Here is a 14,171-nt window from a genome sequence, read left to right as displayed (position 1 = left end):
CAATTCTTGCTGTTTGCCCTGAGAAATTTGGGTTGGGATCCGATTGCCTCTCTTCCTCCGTATGAAAATAGGTTGCTTCTGCTGTCCCAACCGTCTATTGAGAAACGTAGGTTTGTTCTTGACGTTTCCTTTCTAATTAATGTAATAAATGGTGCTATTGACTCGCCCTCATTACTTGGTGAAATAAGCTTTAATGTCCCTAACCGTTTCTTTAGGCACTTTATCTTGGCTAAGCTTAGTCAATGTAAATTTAATTATGAGCTGTTCAATCCGCTCAGAGTCGTTTGCAAGAACCTAAATGACGTCTACCATTTATTCTCGTTATCGGACTCTTTAAAGTCCATTAAAGCAACATTGCTTAATACGCGAGATTCACCTATGTCGTATTTAAACTAGCTTTTATCCTTAAAAAGTCGTTACGTTTCGAAAATTTTGTCAATTTAGGGGTTTAGGGGTTCATTTGCAATTTGGTCCTGTACCGGTTGTAAGTGTGGCCCTATGCTGATAGTGTACATGCTTTTTTTTCTTTTTCTTTTATTTTTTCCTCTTATTTGTTTTATTGTACCTATACTAAATTTTATTATTAATTAATATAAGTTTTGCATTAAGAGCCAATTGAACTCGACTGTTATTTGTTTAGTTGAGTTTCTAGTATAAGTAGAATAAATAAATAAATAAATAAAAAAAAAAAATATTCTATCAGTCATGTTTCAGTACCTATACGCAAATGGAAAAAATTTACCACGCCTACCCATTATTAAAATGCTTAAAAATTAATTTGTTTTTTTCAATAATTTTATAAAGCGCAGAAACAAGCTTCAAACACCCCACAAAGTATATACATTAGGGCCAGTTTCAACCCTTGAGTGCACTTAAACATGTCCGCCTGTTCGTCTGTCCATCTGTCTGTTTACGTTATTTTGTAGTATATGTAGTAAATATTCTCTTGTTAGCGAAAATGAAGTTATGATTTAAAAATTTGCAAAAGAAATTTTAATGGACCTAAACTTTTCAAAAACCACGCCTACAGCGCAAACATGCCCCTACGACAAAAGCTTTTATTTTGAAAATAAACGTAATCAACTACACCCACTCCATTTTATAGAGCATGAGAATTTTGTTCTTTTACTTCTTTTGTCTCGTTTTGGGGTAAACTGTGACGCGTATAAAAGCTTCGGTCCCGACCGAATTTAATTTTCTTACTTGTTACCCTTCTATTCCATCAAACAAGGCTTCTTAATTAACAACAGTGTAGTATTAAATTGAATATTGAACACCTGCAAGGTAATTAAACTAAAATAATTATAAATTGCCCTCTTTTTTTGGCGTTAGAGGAATTGAAAGGTTTTTAGAAAATTTCGAGATCGATATGAACTGCGATGCGTATGTTTTTTAAAATTTCTAAACGGCTTTTTGTCGTTTAATTATTATGGACACATATTAAATTATTTTTACGACATATTCTTCCTTTTCATATTCTAATTAAAAGTTTGAAAGTTTCGTGTGTCTTATTCCTTTTTTAAAGCCTTATAATAGCAAGAGCGACAAAGAAAAATGAGTTTATCATCTACGGATTCCCATTTCATCAGAAATACGTATCTTCTTCATAAAAGCTCTGCTATCTATTTCTGAATAATACAGAAAGATAGGAAAATTAATACACTTCTTTTTTCCTGATAGTGCTTACAAAGACTTTATATTAGTTGTAATAAATTGTAATGTTGTATGATAATTGAACACATTCATATTAATAATGTGGTACACATATAACAGTACAATATAAAACAAAGATAACAAAGGCATTCGAGCATCGTACGTAGTTACTGATAATATATTTTTTTGCTTATGTATATTTTAAATGCGACTAGTAAAATAAAATCAATAAAATTTTATATCACCGGTTAAAATGGTACATTCATCCATAGTATGTCATACAAATTCCCATAATGTGGGTATATTATGCATTCGCGGCATACGATATATTAAGAAGTGAACAGTTTCTTAACATAAATTTTTATTGTCAAGGAAAACGGTAATAATAACCTTGTTTAATATTAATATGTATGCGTATGGAAAAGTAGATGAAAGTACTCAACTTATGGGCCTTTTCGAACTAAATTTATGTATTGTTGGAATTTGTTTAACGTGCGGTGCCGGTTTACATATAATGATTTGAATTATATTCATCAACGAAAGAATACTCCATTTACAATATGGAGAAAAATGAGTCATATAATGGGATCATTTTGAATTATGCGTTTATTAAAAGCAAAAATGTATCCTACATCGAACGGACAATTCGTTTTTTGACTTGTACTTGTATAGAATTCAATTTCAGTTGAAGTATAGTTTATCCATAGTGGACAGAACAGTACGCGGACAAACTCTGCACATGATTTTCCGCCCGATAAATGCGCTAACCCGGTATATCCGATATCTAGATTGACTGGTGCTTATGCATGAACAAGTCCCGTTTCATAATCGCGATAGTAAGAGATAGATAGATGATAAATAGTCATATTTAAAAGAGAAATCCGTTTTTCACCTTGGTTAAAAATGTTTATATAATGTCGGCGTGTTGCATCTATGCTTCAAAAATAATTCAGTAAATTGTGCTGAACATTGCTTAATGTGCCAAGCAAATTTTGCCAACCTATCTTTCATTCATTTAGGCAAACAAACCTCGTTCGACTTTTTATGTGCATTTGCAGATTCATCCAGTTTATTGAAAAAAAAAAAGGTCTGCGATAACTCAATTTGAATATTAGAAAAGTACATAGCTTATTGAAAGTGTATAATTATTGTTATTTTAACTGTTTACATCAAATGTATTTTAAGTGTTTTCGGTATATATTGGTATTATTACATTTCCAGCTATGAATTACCAAAAAATCACGTTTTTTTCAAATATTTACATGTGAAGAAATAACGCGATTTAATCGTATATCCAGCGAAAATAGTTCTATTCTACAACAATTGTTCTAAAAATATGTGAAGTTTATAAGCATGTATGTAGCACTCGGAAGTGATTAAAATAAACTCATATTTTCTTACACTAATCAATTCATCATTTTTAAAGCCCGTTTGTCCGCCTACCCAAACGTCGGACTTTTCGTTTTTATGTTCAATCTAAATATCACAATTTTTGCTATGACGAATACGCATGTGTCTTGGATCGAGCACGAACTTTGTGAAAAATAGATTAGAGTAGAAAATTTTTACGAACCAATCCCGAGATAAGTCTTTACTTTTAAAAAATCATTACGTGAAAAAAATTACAATTTTTACATTATCCTGACAAAAATCGCAAAGTAATACGGTTTCGGCTTATTCAATATGAAGAGTAAGCCATTGTATGGCAACAAGATCTATTTTTTACTAACTTAAGAAGAAGACTGATATAAAAAAACAAAGCAATAAGATCTTTGCTATAAAAACTAACACTGCTAAATTTAAACCATGCTAGTTCTCGATGTGATTCCTTTCCCATATAAAAGGTTCCATGAAAGGCACATTTTTTGATAAAAGTAATAGAGAAGTTTTGATATTTTATCATTAAAGTAACGGAAGAATTGTGTTAGACCAAGTGAGATAGAATATTTAATGGCCGATTATAATGTTTTCAATTCTTTTTGTTAACGTTCTCTTTACATCGTTTAAGCAAGCAAAGACTTATATAATAAACACAGAACTATCAGAAGTAATTAGTTGATGCTTCAAAATACCTTATGAATAAGTGTTCTCACGTCAACCTACCTAAACAAAAACAAGAAAAGCCGATCACGGATACTTAATATTATAAAATATTAAAATTTTCTTTTTTAATACAAGTGTTGCGTATGAAAGATGGGACTACAGACGATGTCTTAGGCTACTGAATGCAATATGCAACTGAAGATATATTATAATTTTAGCAAAGTTTCATATTCCATGCAACTTATAATTTGAGTGCATACCACTGAGAAGAAGAACTTATAACGCTTGTAACACTATTATTCTATAGTATATATAGAATCATATCTGCTGTAATTTCGAAAATGAACCTAAATCAAACACATTTTTGATTGCGATTTGAGCCATTTTTTTTTTTCAATATCGCGTTTGAACGTTGTCATTAATGGTAGAATACAATATATAGCGTACAGCGTACAGAAATTGTCGATGTCGATTATTATGACAACAATGAACTCACCGTTACATTTAGATAGTAGGTGTTGGACGATTTGTGGGTTCAACAAAACGGTGCAACATGCTCTACCTTTCATGACATAGTCAATTTATTGGAATAAGAGTTCAATGATCGTGTAATCTCCAAAGAGCTTACCACAAAGATTGTACGATATGACTTTATTGGACCTTTTACTTTCAAGTTATCTTGGAATATTGACTTACTCCAATAAACCACGTCTCCTTTTTTATGATCCTACTCGCCAAGATTTTTCGTGTTATTAGTGAAATAAGAGCAGATTATGTGAAAAATTGGCAAACATAGGTGTTCCAGGGTTGAATTTTTACTCGATGAATCAATATCTAAAAGTAAAGGAAAATTCATATTGATATCTTTTAGCATTTAGATTTTATTACAATTTAAAAAAAAGGACTTTTTTGATAACCATATATACAAATTCCTGCTTGACATCAATATATAAATCGATCTAGCGTCGCCTACCTGTTAGTTTGTGTATCCGCCGGTGATAAGCGTTCACCTTGTCTGTATTGAATAGCAACCGAAGAATCAACCGTTTGCATATGTTCAGATTTTATAGGAAAGAACCGAAAGGGCAGAAAATGGCTATAACACTAGTTGACTGAAAATGCTATTTCGGCCATACGTTTTAAAGGTTGTTAAACATATAGTAAAATGGAAATATCTGCCTCACCCAGCGTACTCACCAGCGCCTTCTGATTCTTACTTGTTCAGGTCGATGGCACACGGTTTCGAAATGCTGAAGAAGAAAGGATAGGAAAAAGCTGTAGACAAAATGAAAAATATTTTGATTGTACCAATTTTTCTCAATAAACGCCTTTTTCGAGTGACAAAATGGCCAAAATATATGCAATATATCGAACTTGATATTTTTTTTTAATTTTTTATTTATTTATTTTTTTTTGGTATATAAAAGAAGAATAGATCAGACATGTAAATGACAAGACCTATATATCCAAATCTGAGCTTTTAACACAAAATTTTTATAAAAGTTTCAGGTTGATAACCATAATAAGAATGATAGCAGAGAAAAAAGATGATGCAGTTCCCATGATGATTTTAATTGATTTGTTGATGATGATACAGTACCGTTAATCTCCCTCGACTAGTTGATATTCAAGTTAATATTTAAGATAGTCCGTTCGGTGCCATTCGTTCGGAAGTTTAGTCCAAAATATTGGTATCAAGCTATGGCTGGGTAGGAATTATCGATTTATGGAAATAGACAAGTTTCTAAAAATACAACTAGACAAGACACACAGTTTAATTTTAATTATGATAGAAGGAGAAGTCAGCAGTTTTATTGCGAACACGAAAAATTTGATATAAGTTATTACAAATATCAAAAATTTCTAATGAATATCTAGTGTTATCGAATTTACTGCACATAAAAACAAATAAAAGAGTAACATTCGACCGGGGCCGAATCTTGCACTACCACTATGCTTTTCTGAATCTTCTCTACAAGTTTTTTTGTTTGATACCCGCATCTCTGATATTATTAAGAAAAAGGTAATTGCGGTGTCTACCGCATTCATTTTAGAATTAACCCATTTTCAGACAGATAATTAGCCTGCAGTTGAGGAATGTCCAAAATAGTTTAAAACATTCTGTTTTGTTTGCTTTATGATAAATAAGAATAAAACCTCAAAAAACTGAAAAAATAGAATTTAATCACTTGTAACTTTGTGCGGGTACGGCCGATTTTTTATTTTTTTTAGGTAAAGAGTGCATTGTAAAATAAATGCGAAAAATTTCAGCCTCCGAACTTTTATAAATTCTGAATAACGAGCAAAACCCCACAAAGTTTTGTTAAGAAACACGAAGTTGTGTTCAGTTTATGGTTCATTGCGAGCTTCTACTCTGACCAATTTGATCCATTTTCAATACCAACCTGCGTGCAAAATCTTCCAATGTTTCTACCAAATGTGAAGTCGATATCTTTGTATTTACGATCAGAAGAGTGCCAATAAAAAACATCACAGAGAAGGACAGACAAGTGAGTCAACTCAGAATTTTACGCTGATCAAGTATATATATATACTTTATAGGGTTTCTGAAGCTTCCGTTTGGGTATTACATACGTTATGAAAAAATACAAAATGAGTATACCCCCATCTTATAATGGTGGATATAATATAGTGCTCGACTAACTCTTTAGTGTGACACTCATCAGATCGTATCAGATGACCCCCATCCGACGATAAACTTTGTTATATATGTGGTTGCACATGCGGCTGTTGAGCATCTTAATCTTCCATGGGTTAGTTGGCATTAGAAATAGGTTTAAAGGTCATGAAAGGGTGAAAACGGATTTCAATAGATCTTATTGCTTTTTTTTTTTTTTTTTGAGGGAAAGAGGACGGATAGGAGAGATTCAGCCATAATCGAATATAATTAATCCCTACACCCCTTACACTAAATTCAGTACCCAGAGTATATTAATTCTGTGAGGATGCCTGCCCATGTACTCAATTTACTGGTGACAATTGTGGATATATTTCGAGGGAATTTGGTATACTGGAGTGTTTTGGGAGGGGAGGTTTATGACTTCATATAACCTCGTAATTTAAAAAATTGATTAGGTATAAACAATTACAATTTTCAGACATTTTTGACAAAAATTGGTGAGTAATTGCAAAAAATTTTAAACGAATGGACCGAATTTTTGACTCGCTATCATGTAACTGTTTTTATGAAAATTAAGGCTTTATTTGTTAAAAAGGTGTAATTTTTAATATTTTATGATGAAAGTTAGTCGGTAATGTAGAAAATTAATATAAAAATTATCGATATCAAATTTAAACTAAGTAGATGAATTTTTATATCTTATATAACTGCTTCTATCAAAGGTATGCCTTCAAAAGAACACAAGGCACAATCGTTAACATTTTATCAAAAAAATAAATGAGGGCGGACGACAAGTTATTTAATAGTCGGCCTTGGCTGACTATAATGTTTTTGCTTCTTTTTTACCTATATTGAAATAATTTTAATCGAATACAGATCATTTTTGTTTTATTGGCTTTGATTGCCTGTGCTTATGCTATGCCCGGCGGTCCGGCTGCCTATGCTATATCGGCTGCTGCCGCTGATGCCGAGTCATTCGGACAAACGCAAGAGCATACCGTTAAGGGTCATTATGGACAAAACTCACAGTCGGAATATTCAACCGCGGTAGAAACAGCACACTCATCATCGCATGTACAACGTACGAGTCATAGTAACGATGTTTATGCTGCTGCCCCTGGTGAGTTAAGAAATAATACCAACTAAGTTCTAACGCCAGCTCAAACATAGTAAACCCAAGCACATACTTAAACATAGCGCAAGCACAAACACGTACAATAGACATCATTAAACATGTTCAATTTATGTTTCACCCTAACGTATATCAATAAAAAAATTAACCTGCACAATGTGGTAACCTAACATAAAAATGATTTGCAAATTAAAAAAATTAAACTGCTCACGTAGTTGCCGCGCCTGTCGCACACGCCGTTGCTGCACCTGTTGCTCATGCCGCTCCTGCCATTTCCGTTTCCCATGCTGTCCCGTCCTACGCTCATGGCTACACTTATGCTGCCGCCGCCCCATCGCTTAGCCACAGTTATGTAGCACATGCTCCTGCTGTAGCGGCCGTCAAATATACTGCTGCTCCGGTTATCGGTAGGTTGTGTTGACCTTTGACATGTTTTCATGCCTGCCATTTGTTTCGTTATCAAACTAACTACCTAATGCTTTTTTCATTAATTGGAATTGATTTTAAATTTTCTTATTACGAAATTAATATAAAACAACAGTAACGGTCTATAGTTACTAACGATATTTACAAGCAATTCAACCCAAATTCTTTAAGATCATTAATTTATTCATTTCTAACCAAAATTTTAGGTTAAACTAAATTAAAATAATTTCATTTGCGCATTTATTTATAGGAAGCAACATTTTTAAATTTATCTCTTTTGTTACCGCCATTTTTTCTACAAAATCACTTGTAGTTGCCTTTATGCCATTCAGAGCGTTTAAGCTTCAGCACTGAAATATTTGTCTTTTTCCGCCGTACACAATACAAATAAAATAGAAGATGAAAACAAAAACTGTCTCTGTTTAACATATATTTTTCGTTATCTGCAGGGATACAAAACCAATTGCATACATAAAAATGGAACTAAGTATGGAGACCTCCCAAAGTACAAACTTTCTTCCTTAACGCGATAACTGTCCATATGTTGAAGTCACAATAACGAGTTCAAAATTTTGTCTAAGAAAATAAGTTTGGTTTGGTTTTTATTCATTTTTTTGGTAAGGTAAAGTTCGAAACTTACCTAAACCGGTCTATCAGTGCGCCTCCAGTTACCAAAAATTAATAGCTTCGCTCTAGTTTTTATACCTTGCACCACTTATAATAGAATAACTTTGTGCGGACATGTGTAACACTCCGAAAGGGTTAAGATAGACCCATCTTCCTTTATACCCATCGAGTCAGAAAGTCCGTGTCAGAATGTCAGAATGCCCGTGTGTCCGACGGGTTTGCTTGTGTCCAAACTATAGATCGCAATTTTTGAGGTATTTTGATGAAATATGGTCGCCTCACGTGTTTTGAACCAACTTTTTAAAATTTGAAAACAAAAAATGATTCAATGTATCATGTTAATTTCAAGCTACGCTTTGGATTTATGTTTTGAACAAACTAATCCTCCAAATAATCACCACGGCTTTGAAGACGTTGACGCACGCAATGCTTCCAATTATTAATTACGCTGCTCAACACCACTTGTGTTTTATCTACGGTAGCCAGATCAATGTTTCAAAGTTAGTAGCCAGTCAGCATAGACCTTGACTTTGATATAGCCGCAAAAAAAAAAAAATCTATATTATACGACCGGGGCGGCTTAAATCTCGAATGGCAATGGCGACCCAATTTTGTAATGAACAAACTCCCACAACTGATACGCTATATTGATATGATATTGAAATGTTCTTAATCATTTCTAAGGGTTCAGGAATCAGTAATGGGAACAGTATGCATGAGTTACCATTATTTTTGCACAGCACTGCACGAAAGTTTTAAAAGTTCAGTTGGTTAAAAGTATCACAATTAACTTTATTCAATAAATATCAGTCACTTAGCAAGTAGTAAATAAAAAAAAGAAATGGCCCATCTTAATTATGAAATTAGTGTCGACTATATTCACTTCAGTGTGAATCCTAAACATCTATCGTAAATAATTTTAATAGTAATGGACGCTTTGGTCGGTCCTTTGTAACTATTTTTATTCCAATAACTACTGCTGCTAAGGTACATATTAGTCTCTGTTATAACTATTACAACATAGATACTAGATATATATATGCCAAGTTTCAATTATCTATCTGGCGAAGTTTGACATGTTTAGACAAATTGGGCCAGCGTGCGACAAAATGTGGGGTCTAATTCCTACCTTCATAGCTGGAGCGATTGTAATAATAACAAATGCGTAAAAAAGATGTCTAAAAGAAACTTAGCCTAGATAAATATATAAACTAATTTATATATATAAGCTTAGTATACGTAAACTTCTAACCTAAGTTTCTTTGCTCTTTGTGCTCTTAAGCTTCAAAAATTGAAATAGAATCCTGGGCCAGCGCGAACGAACCTAATATCGTTGCAAGTGGAACAATACGTTTTCTTCAGTAGGTTTCAAGTTAATGAATAGGAACTTGCATTTTTTACAAAATACTGCCATTGTGCATAGTTTGTCATTTTCGAATTAGTCCGCTATTTGTTCCAGTCCTGTATGCTGCGGCTCGAAAATAACATAGTTGCTCGATGCTTTCGAATATCCCAGCTGGGCTTCAATGCATAACTTTTCTAAACTTTCTTCAGTCAATCGACTTAAATATCCGAAATAAAACGATATGAAATTGCTCTTTCCCAGAAAATAACTTGGAACTATTTTTTTTTTATAAGTTTTTCTTTTCTTCGCAAGCTATTTTAAAATATGAGATTTTTTTAATAGCACATGGTGCTCTGGTTGGTAGCCATGGTTATGCTGCTCATTATGCGGCCGCCGCACCAGCCTATACGGCTCATTATGCCGCCGCACCAACCTATACTGCCCATTACGCTGCTGCACCAGCCTACACTGCCCATTATGCTGCTGCCCCCGCCTATGTCAAGTGAGTTCGAATTTTTTTATCTTTTTTTCAAAAATTTAATTTATGTTATATCTTACATAAAAAATGTCTATTTTTAAATTTAAGAACTGTTGCTGCTGCTCCCGCTGTAGTGCACACATCATTTTCTGGACATGGAGTACACTACTAAAATACTGAATATTATAATTACATTAAACCACAAGAGAGTCCCACTACTCGTTGTCAATGATATTAAAATATAAAGTTCTCTTAATAACTGCTATCATTTCTTAAATCTTTATTTAAATTGTACTTAGGAAAAAAGGAAAAACAAAGTAAGAGAAATGCGCTGGCATTAAATTAAACAAACGAAAAAAAAATAAAACGAAAATAAAATGTATTTAAAGCACGATTCATAAGAAATTTACTATATATAGAATAGAACAGTTTCTCATGGCTGCAAATAAATGAAATTCCATCCTCATCTGTTATCGATCATTCATCTTTATGTAAATATTTAATGTTAAAGGAAAATAAATAAATTACTTATTAAAATAATATGCTTCTATTTTTCGCACATTTTCGTTTTCACCTCTTTTTGAAACTTGATTTGCTTAAATTTTGTTGAAGTTATTGCAGCAATGAAAAACACTATCAAGGTAAAACGATAAGTACGTAGTAGGCAAGAGGGTTTGATAGAAAATTGTGCGAATTTTTTTCAATTTCTATTCTTATTATATAACTCAAATTTCTACAAGTTTTATACACACTAATAAATGATTTCGTCTTTCAATCTAGGAAACCTACCAAAGGGCATTAAAAACTGTTCCTGATCAATATGAGACACTTCGTTTACTCGGCAATATGTTTGTACTGCTCTTGATACGATTGATACCAAATGGTTTTTTCTATCTATAAATTCTCGCAAATTTACTGGGCCATCCTTTAAACAATTTTCGGTATTGGGATTATGAACTATTGTAGAATAGGCTTGAACACATATAAGTTCCTCGCACGTTGTGAGTTTAGTTGTAATTTTTTTTCTTACACAATAAATGTCGTCGATTTTTTGTATCACTCAAGAATTAGTTAATCTCATTACTTTCTTTGCAGCGCGTTAAATAATTCGATTGTAAATCAGGAATATTGAAATTTTGAATTGTAGTGCTTGATATTTTAGTTATACGCGATGGAATTTTGGGAAAAACTTTCAATTTAGAACATTAAGCTTTCATTAAGCTATTTTCCTCATAATGTTTTTCATTCGAACTGAAAACTTTCATTCAAAACAATTCCTAATAATATCTAGAACCGATCTTCAGTTTTTATAATTTTCTTTGAGTAATTAGCCCTCATTTGTTTTAATTTCTTTTCAGGGATTTTAAATCTACTTATTTCAAATCCTCTAAGTTGCCGCACAATTACTTTTATAATTTTACCTTAACCTATTCAGAATATATTTGCTTAAATTAAGCCATTTACTCGCCTTCCAAATCCTAAATTTTTATATGTTCATTCTTCGTATTTGTTTATTCTAAGCTATTTTCTTCATGAACGCAATCTTGCAATCTCATGTCACGATCTGTCTTTCTACATTTTTTTCCGTATTATAAAAGCTATGGCGATCTAATACCCCAGTTGGGGTCCTTTTTTAATCGATTTGATCCGTCGAAATAGAATTTATCGGATTTATTTTGTTTCCAAAATTCATGATATTCTTACAATTTAGTGAAAGAAGTTTTATCTCCTTTTCTATTTCTCTTGTCAACGAGGCAATTTTTTTTTACTGCTTAACACTAAGTTGCAAGCATTTGCTCCTTATTTATTTAGTCTAAAATTTCTAGCCAGCTATAATGATCTTAACAAATTTTTTATCAGGCAAAAGATGCAACGGACGTATGAAATTTGTCAAATATGTGTAGTACTCAAGAGGATGCATCATCGAGCTTGAATTATGGAACCCATCGTTAAGCGTCCATCTCTCTGCCTATTTATTTGTTTTGATACCGATTACTATCTCAAAACTTTGCCCACAAGAATAAATTTGTTTTCCGGGTAACGCAAAATTACTAATATATTATGTATCAGGAAAAAGATGTTTGTCTAAAGGACCTTAGCCCACAATACTACTAAATTGAATAAAACTTCGATTTGAAATATAAATGAAATATGGTTAGTGACAATAACTATATTGCCTAACCGATCGAGGTTGACTTCAGCTAATTATTATTTTTTATCTTGGTAGCCTTAATTTTTGCGCTCGTTCCAGATAAGCATTTTAAAGGTTTTATTAAAATTTTAATTTAAGTATCATTTTTATACATAAATCTTTGCGATAAATCTCTCTGGATAAGATTCATTTATATTAATTATTTATTGTACCTTCTATGCTTATACTTTGTCTCTTTATTTTTAACATATAATTTGCGCTTTCACTATATTTGTATTTTATATGCATTACAAATACAAAAACGATTAAATCCTTAAGTGTCTTGTTTTCCTTTATATTTTTCTCGGGCATCAACTGAAATGGTTAGCCTCTAATCAGTGTTGAAGGAAAAAGTACATCCCAATATTCCCTAAGCTAAATATAATTTTGATTCAACATATTTGCTTTACTTCACCCTTTCGTTGACCTGCCGTTATCAATTTTTATCAGTTTCCTTAATTATACTTTCAAAAATTTTATATTTATATTTTGCAACTGGTACAAATTCCTTTCTTATTTACATTGGCACGGCGATGTTTCATATGGTTAAAGAGATTGCTGTCATGATATTGGATTATAGTGCTATTGGTCACTATAATTTAGAGAGAGGATCCAACAGTCACCGTTGTTTACTACCGATTGCCGTCATTGATTACTATAATTCATGCATACGATGCGTACGTAGTTTTATGCTTAATAATGAAAGTTTTAACCGTTTTAAAATTGAATTTATTTGAAATGAAAGCCTTTTGTATAATAAAACTGTAGAAGTCAAAAAGGTCGTAAGATCTGGACTCGGTGGTTGTAACGGATAACCGTAGCTATCATGGTAAGCTAACTAGTTCCAATAAGTACTCCACAAACGATTACACTCAAGAAATACACGTGCATGAAAACCCTTAAGTAGACAGACGGACGATCAAAACTTATTACCTGCATGGGGAACCTGCTCTACCTATGATTTCCTTCGGTCCATGATTTTTTATGGGAGATCCTGAAGATGCGTCCTTTTAGTCTACATTTTAAATAAAGATTTTATTGCATTTTTAATATTTACGAAAAGATGAAAAGAAAAAAAATATTTGTTAAGAGTATAGAAAAGTCCTGCATATATATTTAAAACATGGCTTCTTTTTGAACGTTCAAAGTATGAAAAAAATGAATCAAGTAAACAAAAAAAAATTATTATATATGTTTATATTATATACTCACATTTTTCTCTTTGTGGAAAAATTTTTGCAATTTAATTTCTTTATTGCGTTATACATTTTTAAAAGTTCTCAAACTTATTATAATCGATTGAACTTTCTGTGTGCTTATTGCGAAAAGTGTTCATCGCGGATATCGTACGTGTTTTCCTTTAAATACATTAAAAAAAAAAAAAAAAAAAAAAAAGAACTAAAAACATCTGACTTTTTATTCAGTAGTTTCCCAAACCATTTGAAGTGAGTGGTTATTTCAAAAATAATAAGCAATAGACAACAATAAGGCATAATGGCCCCGGGGCCACCAGACAAAAACTCGAATAGATTCCATCTATTGAGTGATACATCCCCCCAAAGAAAAAAAAGTAAAAATTCCGATTTTCTGTTGTTGCCAATCACCGATATAACCCCTATTGATAAAAAATATATT

At 32.2% G+C, this 14,171-nt stretch overlaps 1 protein-coding gene across 4 annotated transcripts in view; it reads left to right on the top strand.

Moving 5' to 3' along the window:
* Nucleotides 1-10,694, top strand: part of LOC119637707 (cuticle protein 16.5) — a 136,644-nt gene extending 125,950 nt beyond the window's left edge. For all 4 annotated transcript variants that reach the window (XM_038033909.1, XM_038033908.1, XM_038033910.1 and 1 more), the window contains exons 2-5: nucleotides 7,214-7,457; nucleotides 7,685-7,876; nucleotides 10,210-10,369; nucleotides 10,454-10,694. In XM_038033909.1, coding sequence (XP_037889837.1) covers nucleotides 7,214-7,457; nucleotides 7,685-7,876; nucleotides 10,210-10,369; nucleotides 10,454-10,517 — 660 coding nt within the window. In that variant the 3' untranslated portion in view covers nucleotides 10,518-10,694. The remainder of the gene's footprint in view (nucleotides 1-7,213; nucleotides 7,458-7,684; nucleotides 7,877-10,209; nucleotides 10,370-10,453) is intronic.
* Nucleotides 10,695-14,171: the final 3,477 nt, after the last annotated feature.

Source organism: Glossina fuscipes, unplaced genomic scaffold, assembly GCF_014805625.2.
Source record: "Glossina fuscipes isolate IAEA_lab_2018 unplaced genomic scaffold, Yale_Gfus_2 60, whole genome shotgun sequence".
Taxonomy (NCBI): domain Eukaryota; kingdom Metazoa; phylum Arthropoda; class Insecta; order Diptera; family Glossinidae; genus Glossina; species Glossina fuscipes.
Note: the sequence above shows the minus strand (reverse complement) of the source record. Positions and strands in the feature narration are given on the sequence as shown.